Source organism: Trachurus trachurus (assembly GCF_905171665.1).
Source record: "Trachurus trachurus genome assembly, chromosome: 14".
Lineage (NCBI taxonomy): Eukaryota > Metazoa > Chordata > Actinopteri > Carangiformes > Carangidae > Trachurus > Trachurus trachurus.
Genome location: NC_139903.1, coordinates 3,676,377 through 3,695,497, shown reverse-complemented (window position 1 = coordinate 3,695,497; position 19,121 = coordinate 3,676,377). Strand labels below are relative to the sequence as shown.

General features: G+C 41.3%; 2 protein-coding genes across 2 annotated transcripts in view; one reads left to right on the top strand and one right to left on the bottom strand.

The window, feature by feature from the left end:
- The window catches only part of cblb (Cbl proto-oncogene B, E3 ubiquitin protein ligase), a 68,490-nt gene extending 66,095 nt beyond the window's left edge, over window positions 1-2,395 (top strand). Inside the window, exon 19 of the mRNA XM_083986409.1 lies at window positions 534-2,395. Within this exon, the coding sequence (XP_083842535.1) occupies window positions 534-787 (254 nt within the window). The 3' untranslated portion in view covers window positions 788-2,395. The remainder of the gene's footprint in view (window positions 1-533) is intronic.
- Window positions 2,396-14,362: 11,967 nt separating this feature from the next.
- Window positions 14,363-19,121, bottom strand: part of alcama (activated leukocyte cell adhesion molecule a) — a 92,378-nt gene continuing 87,619 nt past the window's right edge. The window contains exons 15-16 of the mRNA XM_083986984.1: window positions 17,546-17,655; window positions 14,363-14,519 (exon numbers count right to left, since the gene is read on the bottom strand). Coding sequence (XP_083843110.1) covers window positions 17,571-17,655 — 85 coding nt within the window. The 3' untranslated portion in view covers window positions 14,363-14,519; window positions 17,546-17,570. The remainder of the gene's footprint in view (window positions 14,520-17,545; window positions 17,656-19,121) is intronic.

Here is a 19,121-nt window from a genome sequence, read left to right as displayed (position 1 = left end):
GGCATGCAGGGCTGTGTGTGCAGCCAAGGAACGCCGTGAATGTGGTGACGTAGCGACGAGGACTGTTATGGTGCGTTCAAGGCAACTCGTAACTCGTGTTTTTCCGACCTGTGAACTCGTACCAGTTCAATCTGGTACGAGTTCACGGGTCGGAAGTTACGAGTGGCCGTTATAGTGACTTTCACAGGTAAAACAGGTCGGAGAAACACGAGTGGGTTGCCTGAAACGCTACAAAATTGTAAGTTGTGACTTGAAGCTGTAATTTACGGTTTCAAAAGCCTGCCTGGAACGCAGCATTAGCGAAAACGACCGGATCGCTTACTTCTGCTTTAACTGCTTACTAATAGGCTACATTAATTAATGTGTTTCCTAAGCTTCAGCTCTGTGAAAAGCAGCGTTTAGTCTCCGAACTTTTCCCCTGACCACTAATAACACCCTCAAGTTTCTGCTTGTGTGTGTGCCAGGAGCATTTTTCCACTGACATGATTTCTCTCTCTCTTTCTCTCTGTCTCTCTCTGTCCTGTCTCTCTAAGTATCGATGGACTGCTCCCAGGCCCCGGCCCGACCCCCCAAGCCCCTTCCCAGGAAGATCCCTCCGGACGTGCAGCCGGGCAAACCCCCGAGCTCCGAGTCGGAGACGGTGGACGCCAAGATCGCCAAGCTGATGGGGGAGGGCTACTCCTTCGAGGACGTGAAGCGAGCGCTGATGATCGCGCAGTACAAAGTGGACGTGGCCCGAAACATTTTGCGAGAGTTTGCCTTAGTGGCCCCGAGACTGAACCTCTAGTAGAGAGACCATGAGACGGTGAAAAGGGGGAAACGCAATGAAGCTGTGCCTCTGAAAGAACTGAATTTAACAACAACAACAAAAAAACAAAACAAAAAAAGGGCTTCTTCGTTCAGCTTGGCCTCAAACTCTGATCGAAAGAACAAACTATTTTGAGGGAGACTCACTCGCCTTTTTGTTGCCGAACAGAGACGACGACAAGTGGCTGAAACCAAATCACAGCAGAAACACACACACATAAACACACACAAAAAGGGAGAAAAGAGCGTCTGTGAATGATTTAAACCTGTGAATGAAAAAAAAACAGAAAAAAAAATAAAAATTACCAGGCTTATTGTTGTTTACAGTGAGCTTTGCCAGTGCTGGCCTCTGGCTTTCAAATGCTCCGACTGTACGTTTGTTTTCAAAAAAAGAAAAGAAAAGTCCCTGACCCTCCTCCTGCTACACTGCTGCTACTGTTCCTCTCACATCCTGCCATCCAGTCCAAGACTTTATTTTGAAGGGCTTTTCACTTCACTTCACAGGCGCAAACAAGACGTTTTTCAGCACATTTCAGCTTCTACATAGATGCTCAGCTCAGCCAGTCAGAAGAGAGAAGAGTTCATTTTTCATTTTCAACCAGTGGGGGGAGCCAGACTCCGCTGTTTCTCTGTTTCTCCAACACTGTTTCTTGCTTCCTCCTCTTCCTTCCCTTGTGTGTGCCTGTGTGTGTGTGTGTAAGTGTGTGTATGTGTGTGTGAATACTCCACCATTTGCCCAGATTCTTCCTGGCTTGTAGGTCTTAACAAGGTCTGGTGAGTTGGGAGCTTAGATGGAGCCAGAGGATGCCTTATTGATTCACTCGTTCCTCTCCTCCGACCTGGAGGAAACTGTCGGCTGCAGAGGACCGACCGGACCGACCCGACCGACTCCTCTTAGACTTGGTCTCTCATTTCAGCAAAGAACGGGGGGAAGCAACGAGATAGTCGGACACTTTATAGTTATCGCTCTTTGTTTTATATATTTTTTTGTTCCCAGACTGGAGGAGGATTAATCAGCTGAGGCCTTTTTTTTTTTTTTTTTTTTAATTACCTTCTTCATCTGAGGACACCAAGCCTATGAATGTATTTGTTCTGCATGAGCAAGCTGTACCTCTGTGCACTCTGAGCTCCCTCCTCAGGCCCCTGCATCCCCCTTTTTTTTTTCTTTTTTTTTTTTGCCCTTAAGTGATTTAGCGGTTAACATGTTCAGTATTTATGGAACAAAAAAAAAAAAAAAAGTTTTAATTCCTCCTCAGTTGCTCTGTGGTCCAAAAAAAAAGCCAGACGATTGTGCCTGCGTTTCAACTCAAGCATTTAAATGACAGCAGCAGCGAGACGTTGGTCTGCTAAAAGCTCAGAGTGGATGCGCTCAGCAGCTGTCACACTGCAGCCCCCCCCCACCCACCCACTCTGTCTCTGCTTCAATTACACAGCCAGTCATATGGTTGGAAATGTCCACATTTCCCCTTCCAACACACACACACACACACACACAGGTTGGAAGGATTCGCTCTCCGTCCGGGAGTCACTCACTCAGTGTCTCTGCTGCAGTTTTTACACGTTCTTATATTCTACTAAATGTGAAATGGAAAACGACGGCAGAACGCTGCAGAGCGATGAGTCACGTGCACCTTCAACTGTGCAGGTGAAGTTTAAAACAAAACAAAAAAAAGAAAAAACAAAACAAAACACCCTTTACCTCAGATGATCTGGAATCAGCTGTACTTCTCCCTGACGACTGCACCATAATCTCACCTATGCACATACTGGATCTGTCCATGTGTCAAACAAACAGTGTTTCTCTTTGTTTCCTCGTGGAGCAGTAGAACAGATGTTAGGGGTGTAGATTGCTATGTTTACATCAAAAATTAAACTTAGACTATTATTTTCATACCAATCAAGAAAGATCATTTCAGTTTTTTTTTGTTTTTGTTTTTATCGTTTTATGCCTTGTTTCCTTTTGGCTGTGATGGAACCAGAGTAATTAATTGCTGGGATTTGAAAATGGGAGCATTACACAGTAGTTTATCCAGATTATTTAATACATTTTTCCATATATAAGTTTGTCTAACATGTTAAACCACGAGGTTTGTTTTTAAAAACCTGTTCTGTCAAACTCAAATACGTTTTTAACGATTTTACTGCGTTTGTGTCATTCATAGAGACGACTGTCAAAACTACAAGAATGGATGATGATGATGATGATGATGATGACTTCTTGGGTGATTTGGTATAATATTTGCATCCATAACAACTTGCTATGTCCTAACGGGACATAGATTTACATTGTATCAGAGGTTGTTGTCTGGGAAACAGTGTTTTGGGTTTTAACTATGTCAACTACTGTATATCAGGACTCTGTAGAAACTTTAATTACAATTAACAGTTGATTCACGCAGCCGAGCCGAGCTGGGCAGCGTCTGTCTGGGTCTGTGCCTGTTTGTTTATGAGACAGAGAGACAGAGGAAGACCTACGTCCGTCCATCTGTCCATCTGTCCATCTGTCTCTCTGCCTTTGTGCTGTTAGTGAGTCTAACTAACGTCTACCCAGGGAACGAGCTGAATAAACACACGAGATAACAACACGTAGTAGCATTGACCCATTTCCACCTCCACTGTCGTTCCTCCTGAAGCCATCATTAGACTATCAAAATACATTTCAAAGATGCAGTTTTTTTTCCCCTCACAGAGGCGCTTTTTATTAAAGTGTTGATTGATTTCCGGTCCCCTGTGACGGAGCCTCTCTCTCTCTCTCCGCCATGTAGATAACTACACAGAGTTTCTGGACAAACATTGAACGGTCTGAGTGGAAAAAATGCAAAAGAAAAATGTTCAGTTTAGAGCATCATGGTGATACAGCCGCAGGAAATGATGATCCCACTTCTAATAATAATACAACTCACTGGCTTTTCTTTTTTTCCCTCCACATGTTTGCATAATGTGAGTGTGAATCCAAACATGAAAGCACTTTATTGAGTGGTTTGTTCATGTGTTGGCATCGGCAACAAGTTTCCCCCTAATCACAGCATGGTGCCATGAGGCGTGATGTGATGTCTGAGGGGAAAGCAGCTTTTAGCAGAGCGACCGGGTGTTTTATGGAGCCGTGTGCGTGGAAACACTCCACGCTGTCTGTGCTGCCGTACGTTACTGTGACGGAGACCAAAATACAGTAGTCATCGGCAGGGCCGTTGCTAGGAATTCTGGGCCCCCTTAAAGAATACTAAAGTGGGCCCCTCCCCCTAACTTTTCCTTTTTTTTTTCTTAGACTACGTATGTATTATCGTTTTTTTTTTAGCCTTCTTTGTTTTGATGCTAATGCAGCATTACACTGCAAAAACTCAAGTATCTTACCAAGAATATTTGTCTTATTTCTAGTCAAAATGTAATTTCTAGTCAAAACAAATCTCATTATACTTAAAATAAGACACATCATATTAAAAGTAGCTTGTTTTTAGATACTTTTTACTTCTTTCAAGCAGATTTCACTTGGAATAAGTAGAAAAAATCTGATAGTGGAGCAAGTTTTTCTTCCTTATTACAAGCACAAAAAACTTACTTTCACTGGCAGATTTTTCTATTTATTGTGAATTTAAGTGAAAATTATCTAAAAACAAGTACATTTTTTAGGTAATGAGTCTTATTTTAAGTGGAAAGAGTTTAGTTTTGACTAGAAATGAGACATTTGGACAAGAAATAAGACAAATATTCTTGGAAAGATGTTGAGTTTTTACAGTGTACTATGAGTATTAGTCAGGGTCTTACGCAGAATAAATCAGTCATACAAAGATTAGACTACTGGGGTTTTTTATGGGCCCCACTGGGCGCTGGGCCCCTAGAATTATCATCACCTTTCTCCCCTATACAACGGCCCTGGTCATCGGTGAATGTGCTCTTCAATCCTCGCTGTGGGAGGCGCCATACATGTAACAGATAACAGACATATAGGGTTGTATCCTCCTCTTCCTCCCCACCATCCATCCATCCATCCTTTTCTCCCTTTCTTCCTTTTTTTTCCAGCTGCACTTTAGAGGGGAACACCGCTGCAGTTTAAAATGTACATATGTTAATATTAGGGCCTAAGACAGTCCAGAGAGAATTTGCGATAATGAGCGATGTTGTGTGCAAGGAGGAAGTCTAGAGAACCAAGTCTCTAATCCCATCCTGTTATCATCCACAGCACAGACACAAGATTCACAACACATTCCTTTTTTTTTTCTTTCCCCATGCAGCATTGTGCTGTATGCTAATGCGGAACAACTCCAAAAAAGTATGTCAGCTAAACAAAAAAACACATATAAATGTGTAATCAAGCACTTGTAATAACGCTTACTCATCAGCTAAGCAACTTTATCTGCTCCCCTGACGATGGGAGAGGGAAATTTCTAGACTTGATTTACATTTTCAAAGCTCATGTGATGTTTATATTGTGACGACGCCGACGTCTCTTGATCCTCAGAAAGAAATCTGCCACACTGCCCCCCCCCCCCCCCCCCTTTCCTCTTTCTTTTCCCCCCAGCTCACACCACACCACACAGAGGAAACAGGGAATTCAGATGTGGAAATCAGCGGCATTCCCCTTCAACTTGAGATTTTTTTTCTTTTCTTTTTCTTTTCTTTTTTTTGCACTGGCCTGTTTTTTTTGTTTTTTTTTACTTTTATTTTCTCAAACTCGTCTCAGAGTTCAGACTTGTCTGTTCCATCGACTCCCTGATAAAAGGGAGGGTGAGTGGCCTTAGGTTGCAAAGGGCAGTTCTTTTGTTGTCGGTTTTTTTTTTTATATATATAATATAATTCCATATTGATAGTAATGTGCTCTGGTAACAAAACAAAAAAATGTGTTGATGATATGTAAAACATAGAGTAATGTGCAGTTAATTTATACAATATTATTGCTTTTTCTGATGTGTTATTTTCATGGATAAGTAAATAGAAAGTCACGATCCCTTTGTTTTATTCATTGTTTTTCAGTGTGTGTGTGTGTGTGTGTGTGTGTGTGTGTGGTACCATGGGACAGCTGTTTCCTGGCACTTTGTTCCTGTATAAAATAAACACATCACTTTGAGCCAGAGGCTTCAAAATGGCGTGGAAATAAGAAGGAGTCTCACCCAGTAATTATGACTAGAGGGAGCTTCACTCTGCCTGCGATAAGTGAAGTCAGATCAGGAGGAACCTCTGACAGCTGAACCGACGCTGCTCGATTTAACACTTTTAGGCTGAATTTAACTGCGAGTTATAAAAGTTAGAATTTAACCAGAAGTTATAAAACAAAGTGGGAAATCGTCCTGTTGTTGAACTCGCCCAGTAAACGACACAAGTGGCGACGCAGACGAGGAGAAGCGCCTGCAGTGCTGCAGTGCTGCCGAGGAGCAATGTGTGGTGTGTTTCTGTCAAGACGTTACACAAGTCTATAGGTTTGTCAACGACAAAGAAGAGATCCAACTGGCAAGTTGGCACACACACACACACACACACACACACACACACACACACACACACACACACACACACACACACACACACACACACACACACATCCTTGTAATGCTATCTTTGTGAGGACACTAATGTATTCCCTAACCTTAACCATCCAAAACAAATGCCTAACCTTAACCATTACTCTTAACCGAATTGTAACCTAAAGTCTTAACACTAAATCCCTAAAGCCCTTGGAAAAATGTCCTCACTTCCCAAAAATGTTCTCACTCTGTTGGTTAAAAACCAACACCAAAATCGTCGGTCCTCACAACGTAATAAGTACAACACTCAGACACTCACCACAGTATCACATGTAGCTGCTGCTGAAAATAGTCATAGTTCCCTACAGTGGAGGTGAAGAGTCCCACTTTAAGTACCTATGAAATGATGGACATGTGTCAATTAGTAGTTAGTTTTGTCTTTACAATGACACACACACTAATAATGTTTTACCTCAACTAGTGTGATCACTGGATAAAAGATAAAAGATACAGACTGAAATGTCAAAAATGCTACTTCCATCCCCAGTCTAGTGGTCCAGCTACAGTCTACTGTCACCAAATTCATGAATAAGTGCATATAAATGTTCCCAGAAATCCCCCCTTACCTATAAAAGGGATAGTTCAACATTTTGGCAAATTGGCCCATTGCCATAATCCCTATAGTCATAGCAGTAGGTTTGTTACCTTTAATTGTCGGTGCAAGCTATTTTTAGAACGGTGGAGCAGAGCCGTGAGCTGCTCAGAGCTACGCTACGGAGGCTCATGGGATTTCTTGGTTTCCCTCATCAAACTAATCAAATACACAATCCAACAACTCCAAAACGCTCTGGTGGACAAGTTGTGACCTGCACATTCACCACGCTATGAGATAATAACACAACGTTACCAGACAGAGTTGTTTTAGAGGGAAATACAGAGACTGTTTGCTGAAAAACTGCCCCTGAAGGCAACGCGCATCAGCGGTTTTGCATGAATTTCCCTCTAAAACAACTCTGTGTGGTAACGTTGTGTTATTATCTCATAGCGTGGTGAATGTGCAGGTCACAACTTGTCCACCAGAGCGTCGTGGAGTTGTTGGATTGTGTATTTGATGAGTTTGATGAGGGAAACCAAGAAATAAAAAATAAATAAAAAATAGCTTGCACCGACAATTAAAGGTAACGAACCTACTGCTATGACTATAGGGATTATGGCAATGGGCCAATTTATGTTGAACTATCCTTTTAATATTTCCCAGTTTAAGCAGCTGCTCGGGTTCAAGGCACTGATAACAGGAAAAACTTTATAAACTTTATAAAAAAATGTATTTACTGTATATGATCTCAAGAGTTTAGAAACCCTTGCTGTCTTGTGGTGAGTCAATGTGGATTCAGACTTTACTTCACATCTCAACAGTAACGCTGCTTAAAAATATGTATATAAGATTTTTTTATTTTTTTATTTTTTTAAATCACAGACACCTCTTATGCTTCGCTCAGTGAGCCAAAAAAAAAAATCCTGGAAACATAATCTCTTCAGGCCGTTCACTTTGCTCTGTTAAGATTTAATCCTTTGTGGAACATTAGCCGATGCTGCAGATACAGATACCTTGGACAGAACAAGGGGTTCGAAAGACCAAAACTGAAAAGTGGAAGCAGTTTTCTTTTTCTGTTTCTCTTTCCTCTCACTGACTTGACCTGAATCATGCACCGTCTGATCAAAACAACTGGCCCCCCTGGCGGTGCTGGGTTTCTATGTCTATATTTTCCACAACATCTTTAGAATTACATGCAAAGGATGCAGGGGCTTAAGCGGAAAAACTCACTTGAGAAATCAGTGACTCTGAGCAGCAGGAAGTTGAAACAGCAGCGCTGTGGCTCATATCCTCCTACACAAGTCTCAGTTGTCCTCCTACCCTTCACATCTACCAGGGCTGAGAGGGACCTGCAGTTGGCACAAACAAACTCACATCCTCCTCACACACAATAATGAACCTGCTAATTAGCACAGAGATCTAACGGCGTTAAACACTGGAACGATGTTACAGTGTTACAGCGTTGACTTTCGTCTGTCAGCCGGATCAGCTGCCTGAATTTTGACCTCCGACTTTGACGACCTGGCTGAGCACAGTTAATCTTTAACATTATAACACCATTTCACAGCTTTAAGAATGAATAGACTGCTAAACCAGAGCTTATTCAGAAACTGAGCCTTAAAGGGATATTTTTTTTTTGGTGTCTTGCCTCACTCCCGAGTCCATGACCAGCAGATAGACACCATCCTTTCGACTGTGCGTGCAGTAACAAGGGAGATAGAGCCGTATCGCCCGTAATTAGCTCAAACACTGGAAGTGTATGGGTAGTGTTAGCCTGCCTCCACCTAAAGTCATCAGAGAAACTCTTCAGCAACTCTGAACGGAAACCGGCGGGCCGATCTTCGTCTCAGAGCTGACAAAACTCTCCGGTAAGGCATCTTGAGCGGTCAAATGCCGCTAACGGGACGAGATCGGTCAAAACGGAGGGTTCAAGCAAAGACGGTTTATTTTGGTTCAAGCTAGCTACATCGAGGGTAGGTTAGCTTCCTGTTTCAAAGTAAAAGCACAAATTCTGTCGTCATGGTTTTCTGTATGTAAAGGGCAACGGGTGTTTTATTTTGTGAAAGTAACCGGAAGTGCGTTGGTCACAACGGCTAGCTTGAGTAGCGCCGAATTGGTCAAAATTGTAAACAGCTGGTATTTAGACAAATTAACGACACACTGCTGATCTAAACGGCTACTTTCTCACCTAAACATGTTTGAAATGTGGATAAAGTGATATATTTACAGAGTTTAGAGCTAAAATGAAATCAGCTTCTGACTGCTGGTTTCGGCTCAGGTAGGAGGCAGGCTAACACTACCCATACACTTCCAGTGTTTGAGCTAAGCTAATTAGCGGTGCGCCAGCTCTGCCCGTATCTCCCTTGTTACTGCACGCACAGTCGAAAGGATGGTGTCTATCTGCTTGTCATGGACTCAGGAGTGAGGCAAGACACGAAAAAAAAATGTTGGCGTGTCCCTTTAAAACCCGTCGTCAAGACTTCTGTGACTTTGTGACGTCACAACAAAGCGGTCACCAACCATCCAACACTTGCAGGTTAAATTTAGGTTAAAAAAATTCATTAATCTTCAGGAATTCAACCCTTTTGATTTGTTTACGTGATATCTCTGTTTGTAATTAATTCATCTCCATTCACTGAAAAGTTTGTTGTCACACTTGGTCACAAAAAAATTACGCAATCGCAACCGCTTGCTCTCAGCATGCATGCATAATAGTAACACAAATAAAGCCTGACAAAAATACACACACTCTCTCCAGTCTCCACGGGGAGCATACATCAGTCCGACAGCCCAAAAGTCCGACGGCTCATTTCTCCGACTACTCATTCTACAGTGTTAAGGTTAGGTTTAGGGTAAGGTTAAGGGTTAGGGCTACTTAAGTCGGAGAAGTGGGAGGTCGGACTAATGGACGCAAAAATAAAGAAATGTATGGTCGGAGAAATGGGTAGTCGGACAGACGCCATGCGCCCAGTCTCCACACACCCATTATCAAAGCTCAGTGACGTACTGCAGGGGTTTCCTGCTCCTAGAGATGTAATATGTTACATTCAATGGAGTTTGGAGGCATGTGAGTGTAGGAGGTCCATATTGTACCAACAAATCCATAACATTTTAACAACACGTTTATTCCAGTGACCTGCAGCGCTCTTTCTTTCACAGAAAAGCAGTGCTTCTTGTATTGTAGGTTTGCTTCTGGGTGTTTGCTCGACAGTTCAAACATGGCTTTATCTGGTGGAAAATACCACAGCTACAATTTTAGATGCCTGGACTCAAGCATGAAGGTCTAAAATGGTGTGTGTTGTTTGTTTTCTTTACAGTAATGGCAGGGGGATCAAAAATTGCACTTTTCTTTGACACTCAACTGGCTATTGTAAATATTTGGCTGAGGTTGAAATTGCAAAACGAACACACACACACACACACACACACACACACACCCTTTGCAAAGTGTCATCACGCATCATGTTGAAGTCTGGAGACTTGGGACTCGCTGTGTACGACCCTTCTTACCTCCGGCCAGCGACGCAGGATGGATGTGGGTAATAAGTTTCTCTGAATGTTGTGTTTTTATAAATGTTGTGCAGCTCTGGGTTTCCATGGTATCTTTACTAGGTGAGTGTGTGTCTGTCATGAGTGAAATAACAAACATAGATAAAGTCATAGGCCTCAGAATGACTTGTTTTGTTTTCAGCATGATCGAAGATTAAGCTGAAACCAGGATGACGCAAAAAACAAATTATCCGGTTGTGTCATTAATATGACTGTTGTTTTTGAGTTGGTTTATTAACCTTATTCATCGTATCCAGCAACATGTTTTCCTCCTTTTCAGTCTTTTTAAAGGATATTTTCACTTTTAAACCTCCACCAGGCCACTTACACTGACCCTAACCATCTCCTTCACCTTTACCTGAACCTGTTCCTTTTTACAATCCTAATTATTCAGACTCCCTCTCTCTAATCTTAACCTATTCCTTTCACAAATACTTAGACCTATAACCATAGCCACCTTTTTCTTTACCCTGTTGTCTTTCTTTTCTTTTTTACATTATCATATTTTATTATATCAATGGAAAATTAACAAGTTGCCAGTGCTTTTACACTATTAGATGTAAATTTAACCTAACCCTAACCCCCTGTGGGCACAAAGTGTCAAAGGGAAAAGCTGTTGCAGAGGGAAAAAGGGGATGGTGTTGGCAGCAGGTAGAGAGAGAGGAAAATGGATTCCTGGATAGATATAACAGGAGAGAAGCCAGGCAGAGAGCCACGGGTGACTGGAGTTACAACAGATAGGCTGGGTGAAATAAATCTGGAGATCCCTCGATCCGACAGACAGACGAGCACACGGAGACAGAGAGAAAGGAAGCAGAGCTGGACGTGACAAATTATGGAGAAGAATACTAATGTGGAAGACTGAATGATCTGGCAAGAACAAACGTGATGAACAGTCTCTTTATAATGCTGCATTGTGTGGTGTTGAATGAATTCAAGGGATAGTTCACCCAAAATTGAAATTTCACTCATTATCTACTACTCACCCTCATGTCGACTAATAAGGGCTGGGAGAAGTTTCAGAGTCCTCCGTGGCTTCTCTGAGTTACAGGGGGTCTCGGCGTAGCAGTGCATGTCCATATAACGGTTGCAAATGGATACCAACTGTCTTCGTAACAAAAAGACACACCAAAAAACATCCAAATACCTCCATGCTGCTCATCTGTAATGTCTGTCTTGTATTGAAGCCCCGAAATGCGAAATTGTCCCGAAAAAAAATTAAATAAGTCTATATTTCAAGCTTGTTTTGTAGCGGAAGCTTCTCGAAGCTCCTCTTCCCGGTTCGTCACATTTGGACGAACTGGGAAGAGGAGCTTCCGCTACAAACAAGCTTGAAATATAGACTTGTTTAATTTCACATTTTGGGGCTTCTGACATTACATACGAGCAGCATGGAGGTATTTGGATGTTTTTTGGTGTGTCTTTTTGTTACGAAGACAGTTGGTATCCATTTGCAACCGTTATATGGACTATAATGCACTGCTACGCCGAGACCCCCTGTAACTCAGAGAAGCCACGGAGGACTCTGAAACTTCTCCCAGCCCTTAGTCCACATGAGGGGGAGTACTGTAGATTATGAGTGAAATTTCAATTTTGGGTGAACTATCCCTTTAAGATCAGGAGCAGAAGGAGACAAGTGGCAGCAGGGCATTGAGGAGGAGTTCACTGCTGAAGTGGACTCCATTAAACGGTGTATAAGTGCATATAGATCTATAGTATAGCAGCAGGTTTCCATGGCATCCATTGATGCTCAGTGCCATCATGGTGCATAACAGGGAAAAACAGATTATTAACTCATAGAAAACCCTTGGACTTTTATATTTTTTTCCCAAAATGTACACTTTATTGTCAACAACAGTACAAGAAACAAAAGTGTGTATTTACAACACAGCTATGGCCTTTTCATAGTACCCTCTTTGGTTTCACTGCTGACCTGATTGTTTGAAAAGGAACAAAAGGCATGAGAACAAAAACAACAACGACTAAGTGCCTAAAAATATTGGCCCACTGCTTCCATGACTTGTAGTTTACCGTAGTAGTAAGTAACCATCCCATAACACACAACTGTGATGTCCTTGTAAAGATAATGGGGTGGGGGAACCGTGCCATGTTGGTAACACATTCAGAATGTCATCTTTTTTTGCTACAGTTTAGAAAATTTGTATCCAAGAGATCAAAAAAAAAAAAATTAAAACCAAAAGGATTTTTTATTTTTGTTTTATTTTTCGTTGCCAGCCGATGATACTTATCAGAAATTGGACAAAAAAATAAAGGTTGATGCTTCTGATGAGCTGTTTGAAACGGCACGTGAGTCATAAATATGAAAATGCATTCAGCAGGTTTGAACTGTGTGACTGTGAACAACTGAACTATAAATATGAAATCCTCTCAAACTATCTTGTCAACAGTTTCTCTTTGGGGAGGGGTGAGGGAGGGGGGGGGCGGGGGGGCAGAGTGTTGCATTGTGGGATGAATTTAAAGCAGATTGATGTAAACCCAGAGAGCCGTCATCTTTACGCACCTCTTCTAATGTGCCGGTCTTCAGTTTGGATTATCCTTCACACCACTCAGCTAAAACAACATAATATAACACTACTGAGAACATTACAGCAGAGAATGAGCGCAAGATACTGTAATAGCTTTATTCACTCTCATGTCACTCTCCTACCGTATAGTAGTATCTTTTCAACAACACTTGGTGCCTGCAATAGAGGCTTACAAAATCTTGCATGCTGCAGTGTTGCCATCCAGGTACGTATGCTGCACACACACACACAGAATATAAATACATAAAAAAAAAACAAAAAACACACACACACAAAAAAAGAGAACATTCAGACCTGGTCTCAGTAAAGCTCTTTCAAAAATGAAAACGTGAAAAAGAAAATACAAAATCTACTCAAAAACCATGACAGGATGGAAGAGGGTCTGTAGAGAAGGCAGGGAAAGACATGAAGGCAACAATGTAGTGTGTCAAAGTAAATCACAGGCGAACAAAGTCATTTCAAAAATAAACGAACAAAAAGAAATTATATGGTTGAACATCACACTGCAAAGTGTTTTGAGTACTTTTCGGATGACTTTTTTTTTCTTTTCAGATGAAATTATTTGCAACAAAAACAAATTAGTCCCCATTTAGACTTGCAAACAATGTAAAAAACTGAAGAAGGAAAAAAAAAAAAAGACAGTTGGTAACAAAAACCTCTCATTAGTGGCTGGATGTGTCACAAAGTTTCATCCTTACAAAGGAACTTAGTTGTTTTTGTTTGGATCACAGACATAATAAACTGTTATGTGTAGGTATCATCTGCAGCAGGCTACATCCAGTTCCTTATATAATCTTATGACTGTGACTATTATAACGTACTGTTGGTGGAGGGGGGGCAGGGGGGCCTTGAACTAAATATTCCTCGAACTAAATATTCAAACAATCCATTTTCCAGTGTTTCAAAACCAGTGAACATAAGTCAGGAGGTCAAGAGATGTTGAGGTTATTTTTTCTATGAAAAGTTTGAGAACAGTTTCAGTGAGTTATACAGCAGTGAAGTGTGTGTGTGTGCGTTTGTGTGTGTGTGTGTGTCTCCGAGCCAAACAGTGGCTCTTCCACACACACACAGAGCACAAAAAAGTAAAAAAAAATGAAAACTAAAAATAACCTTTGGCATGCTCAGCTGGGGCGCACACATGATTCTGATTTGTTATACAGGCCTTAGAAAGTGTACAAGGAATTTACATTATTTAAAGAAACTCGAACACAACGAACAAAAAAAAAAAAAAAAACCTTAAGGAAAAACTAGGTGGCAAAATGAAATAATAATAATAATAAAAAATAAAAACCCCTACCACACAGCCTCATGGAATTTGCTCGAACAAAAAAAAAAAAAAAAAAGGCAACGTGGAGCTTTCACCAGGAACACAACAAGACAAAATGATATTGTTAACACAATGATGCAGCCTCAATGCAGCGACAGCGAGGTGGGACAGCAGGCTGTGGGCAGGAACTTGGTGGAGAATCGCTCTGATTGTTGCTGCGTATGTGGAGCCTGATGGAGCGCGTCAGCAGCCAAACGGGGGTCTGTGTTGAGATGCCACGAGACTTTGGCTTTGGACTGCTTCTTCCCCACAGAGACACACAGAGACACAGAGAGAAAGAACCATGAGTCAACAAGCATTTCATTTCAGGAGGGTTAAGATTATTAACACGTGACGGTGACGCCCAGAAAACATTTCACTGTTCGTGTCTAATTCCAGTTTATTACAAACTATATAGATCTCACTTCCTTAGCGTTATAGCTGTCAGGTTCATCAAGAAGAACACTACGACAAAGTGATGATCTACACTGCAAAAACTCAAAATCTTATCAAGAATATTTGTCTTATTTCTAGTCAAAATGTAATTTCTAGTCAAAATAAATCTCATTATACTTAAAATAAGATGCATCACATTAAAAGTAGCTTGTTTTTAGACACTTTTTACTTCTTTCAAGCATATTTTCGCTTGGAATAAGTAGAAAAATCTGATAGTGGAACAAGTTTTTCTTCCAGCAACAAAAACTTGCTTTCACTGGCAGATTTTTCTACTTATTTCAAGTGAAAATTTGTTTGAAACTAGTGAAAATGATCTGAAAACAAGTTAATTTTTAGGTGATGAGTCTTATTTTAAGTGAAAAGAGTTTAGTTTTGACTAGAAATTAGACATTTTGACAAGAAATAAGACAAATATTCTTGGACAGATTTTGAGTTTTTGCAGTGTATAGGCTCAGTGATCAATAGTCTATATGATCAACTGAGCAAAAACCTTCTTGACTTGACTTGATGCATGTGTACAGAAGCAACACTTCCAACACTCTCCACCACTGGGAACAGGCTAAAGATCAACAGGTGGAACATCCACCACATTCATCAACTTAGTTAGCATGTTAGCATGCCTACACAGAGTAGACAGGGGAAGGTATTGCAAATATTTGTCCACAAACAAAAAATAATTGACAAATTAAAACTTATATTTTTTGATGAGGGAAAGTTAGAGAATCAGAAAAGTGATTACAGATCATCCTGAGGGGATTATGGATAATTTCACGGATACTTTTTTTTTTTTGCCGCAAATGGCGCTGATATCGACCAATTCCTTTTTGGAGGGCTTTAGATGGCATAACCTACTAATGCGTTATTGTATTAGTGTCAAAAACTTTGTAAAAGTTCTGCAATAGTTTCATGCGGCTCTCATGTTGTTTTGTTTTGGAGGTCTGGTGCATGCTTAAACAACACTAAGGTTACAAGACCCAATGCTACACAGGGGTGTAAATAACGCTACAGTACACTGAAATATCACAATATTTTATGGCCTGATACTGTATTTTCTTTTTTAAGTAATTCTTTAATAAGTGTCCAGAGTCCATCTAGATCCTCTCTATACAGTTCATGTAGTACTGAGGCTGCACGTTCCATCATTATTCATTTGATAAATTAAGCCAGTTGTTCAAACAAAAATGCCCTGATACTGTATTGATTCTTTAAAGCGCTGTATCTGTCTTTTATCAATAGTTTAACATGGTGACAGTGGTTTTGTTGTTTTGTGTAGGCTATTTGAGCCTCCAACGGTGGCAATTCCTTTGGTTCACACAGTGCACAAAAAGTAGCACTATGACGTAGCATGTTATGGAAATACAGGTGCAACTGGCATGAGTTGTGACAATATGAAAAGTTGTGAGTTCTCCTAAAAATAGAGTTGTTGTTTTTTTAGAGGGGGATCACAGTATATCGCCTGGCTTACAGCATGACTCTTACTGACACGCAGCTCTGTCACACAGCGCTTGTTCCAGCTGCAGACACCAGAGTATTAACCACAGGTGAACAATACAGACCTGGTTCACTGTAACAGACCTACTGTATGACCAGGAAGCTACAGATGATAAACGTAAGTGAAGGACAGTTTGTTCAGTGTCATCATTAATCTACACTAACACATTACGATCAGCCCTGCAGCTGTGTGGCTCTGTGTGTTTGCAGCTCGGTGCTGAGCGCTGTGCGTCATGATGAGCTCCTCCCTCCTCCTCCCAGCTGCTGCCTGCGACCCAGTCATCTTTGTTATGTCTGTGTCGATAATGATGCAATAAACTCAATGACCGATTCCTTTCTGATGAGTAATAATGATGATTGCAAATGATGGTTTGAGGGTAAATGTGATGAGAACGAATGACGCCGTGTGGGTCACACTAGGATTGCTGCTGCAGCCACACGAATGAAATGATAGCTGATCACCACCAGTGCAATAACTGCCTGTAACACTGCACCATCCTTCGCAGTTATTTCCATTGACAAGTCATCGGAGCGGTGAAACAAACAGATGTGCTGCTGCTGCTGCTGCTGCTGCTGCTGCTCCGAAACGTGCGCGCTCACTCCCTCAGAGATTGAGATTCATAAAACAGAAGTTTAGGCCTTTTAAACCTAATGAAAAGTGTGTGTGTGTCTGACAGCAGTTAGTCAGTCATCACCTCTGTTGTTACAATTTGTCACCATTTATCTGTCCGTGGCACAGGAAGACGATGTGCCCCATTCTTATAATCTCACCACCGGCAAAGCTCTGATTGGCTCGGCTGTTCTTCCAACCACACACACACACACACACACACTGTGGTAATGATCATAATAGCAGACTGATTTGAATCAATGAACAAATCAGCGATGTAGATGGGTGATCCACAGATCTGGAGCCAGGCTATAATTTCTCTAAGCCAGTGTTTTTCGACCTCAGGGAACGGAGCTGAGAGGTTTTCAGTTAAATGGATAAGAAAAGAAAGAAAGAAAAAGTCTATTTCAGCTACACAAAGCTGTTTCTTTTTAGCTGATGGGATACACACATTTTCTTGAGAATTATTGATTTAACCTCTTCAGGTCTCTAAAGACAAACAATCTAAAAAAAAAAAGATATTGAATTGAATCGCAGCTTATCGTGGTATAAAGAGCAGCCCTCCCAAGTGCTTATTTTTGTAGCAAGTGAACAGATGGGTTAGGGGGGTAAGGGGGTTAAGATTATGGTTTACCCAAACCAACCAAAACCTTCAATAATAAGAGTTGTAATAAACTCTGATGACTTTCAAATGAAACGACTTAGAAGTTGCACTTGAACTTGTCTCACCTCTTTCATCCAGTCTGAGCACCTTTTACACAGTGTGATTGTTCTCCTCCAGCTTCTTGCTCTCCTCGGTCGTTCCCACTTCTTTCTCGCCAGTTTTCCAGCTCCCTTGTCTGTGGTTAAGACAGAATTGCAAAAAAAAAAAGAAAAAAAAAGCCAGATTTATTTCAGCTACAGATTGAATTGACCTTCTTTTTTTTCTTTTTTCTCCTCCTCCTCCTCTCCGTGTCTGCATTTGTCCAACTAGTTTAGCAGCACGAATGGTAATGTAAACTTTTTCAAAGCTGGATTCACTCGTTTTATTCTCACAGCCAAACACTTTATACTGTTACTTTACTGTGCAAGTTTGTGACCTTCACCAACCCCTTTCTCTCTGGGAACTAGGCTATCAAACTTTATTGAGGAGAGTTTCCTATGTGAGTGCTACACCACAGTGGGTCAAGGGGGAAGTGAGGGACAGAGAGTAAGGGATGAAGACATGGGAATGAAAAGGGAAACGAACAGGCAGTGTGACTAGTGCAGATAACAAGAGGGGAAAAAACACTTTACTGAACACTGTCACGTCCTCTGTGTGAGTTTAGTTAAGTTTAGTTTCTGTTTTATTTTGAAGTCCGTGTCTTACGGTGCGTTCCAACCCGTAACTCGTGTTTTTCTCCCCCTTTTGTTTCTGTTGTACTTTGGTTACCTTTTATTTACTTTTTTCCTGAATAAACACTTGGTTGCTCTTTGCCAATTGAGTTTGCATTTGGGTCCTGCTATTCCGTAACGTGACAAACACCAGAAATGTGAAGGTCCTGGATCATAGATATATACAAATAGATGCCGCCTCTGACGCTGCTGTCCATTGGAACGATACGTCAATGCGGCCGCCATCTTGGGTCGGGGGAAGCCGTGTCTACTTAGTGCACTAGTCAACATAGTCAGAGGTCTATCAACGATTAAAATCGCCATAACTCACTGAACATTCAACCGATTTTCAAGCTGTTTGGGTTTTTTTTTTATGTATTAAAGGGATAGTTCAACATTTTGGCAAATTGGCCTATTGCCATAATCCCTATAGTCATAGCAGTAGGTTTGTTACCTTTATTTGTCGGTGCAAGCTATTTTTTGAACGGCGGAGCAGAGCCGTGAGCTGCTCAGAGCTACGCTACGGAGGCTCATGGGATTTCTTGGTTTCCCTCATCAAACTCATCAAATACACAATCCAACAACTCCACAACGCTCTGGTGGACAAGTTGTGACCTGCACATTCACCACGCTATGAGATAATTACGTTTCGATTTGAAACGGAGCCGTTTTCAAGGTAAATACAGAGACTGCTTGCTGAAAAACTGTCCCTGAAGGCAACGCGCATCAGCAGTTTTGCATGAATTTACCTCTAAAACAACTCCATTTCATATTGTTCTGTTATTATCTCATAGCGTGGTGAATGTGCAGGTCACAACTTGTCCACCAGAGCGTTGTGGAGTTGTTGGATTGTGTATTTGATGAGTTTGATGAGGGAATCTAAGAAATCCCATGAGCCTCCGTAGCGTAGCTCTGAGCAGCTCACGGCTCTGCTCTGCCGTTCTAAAAATAG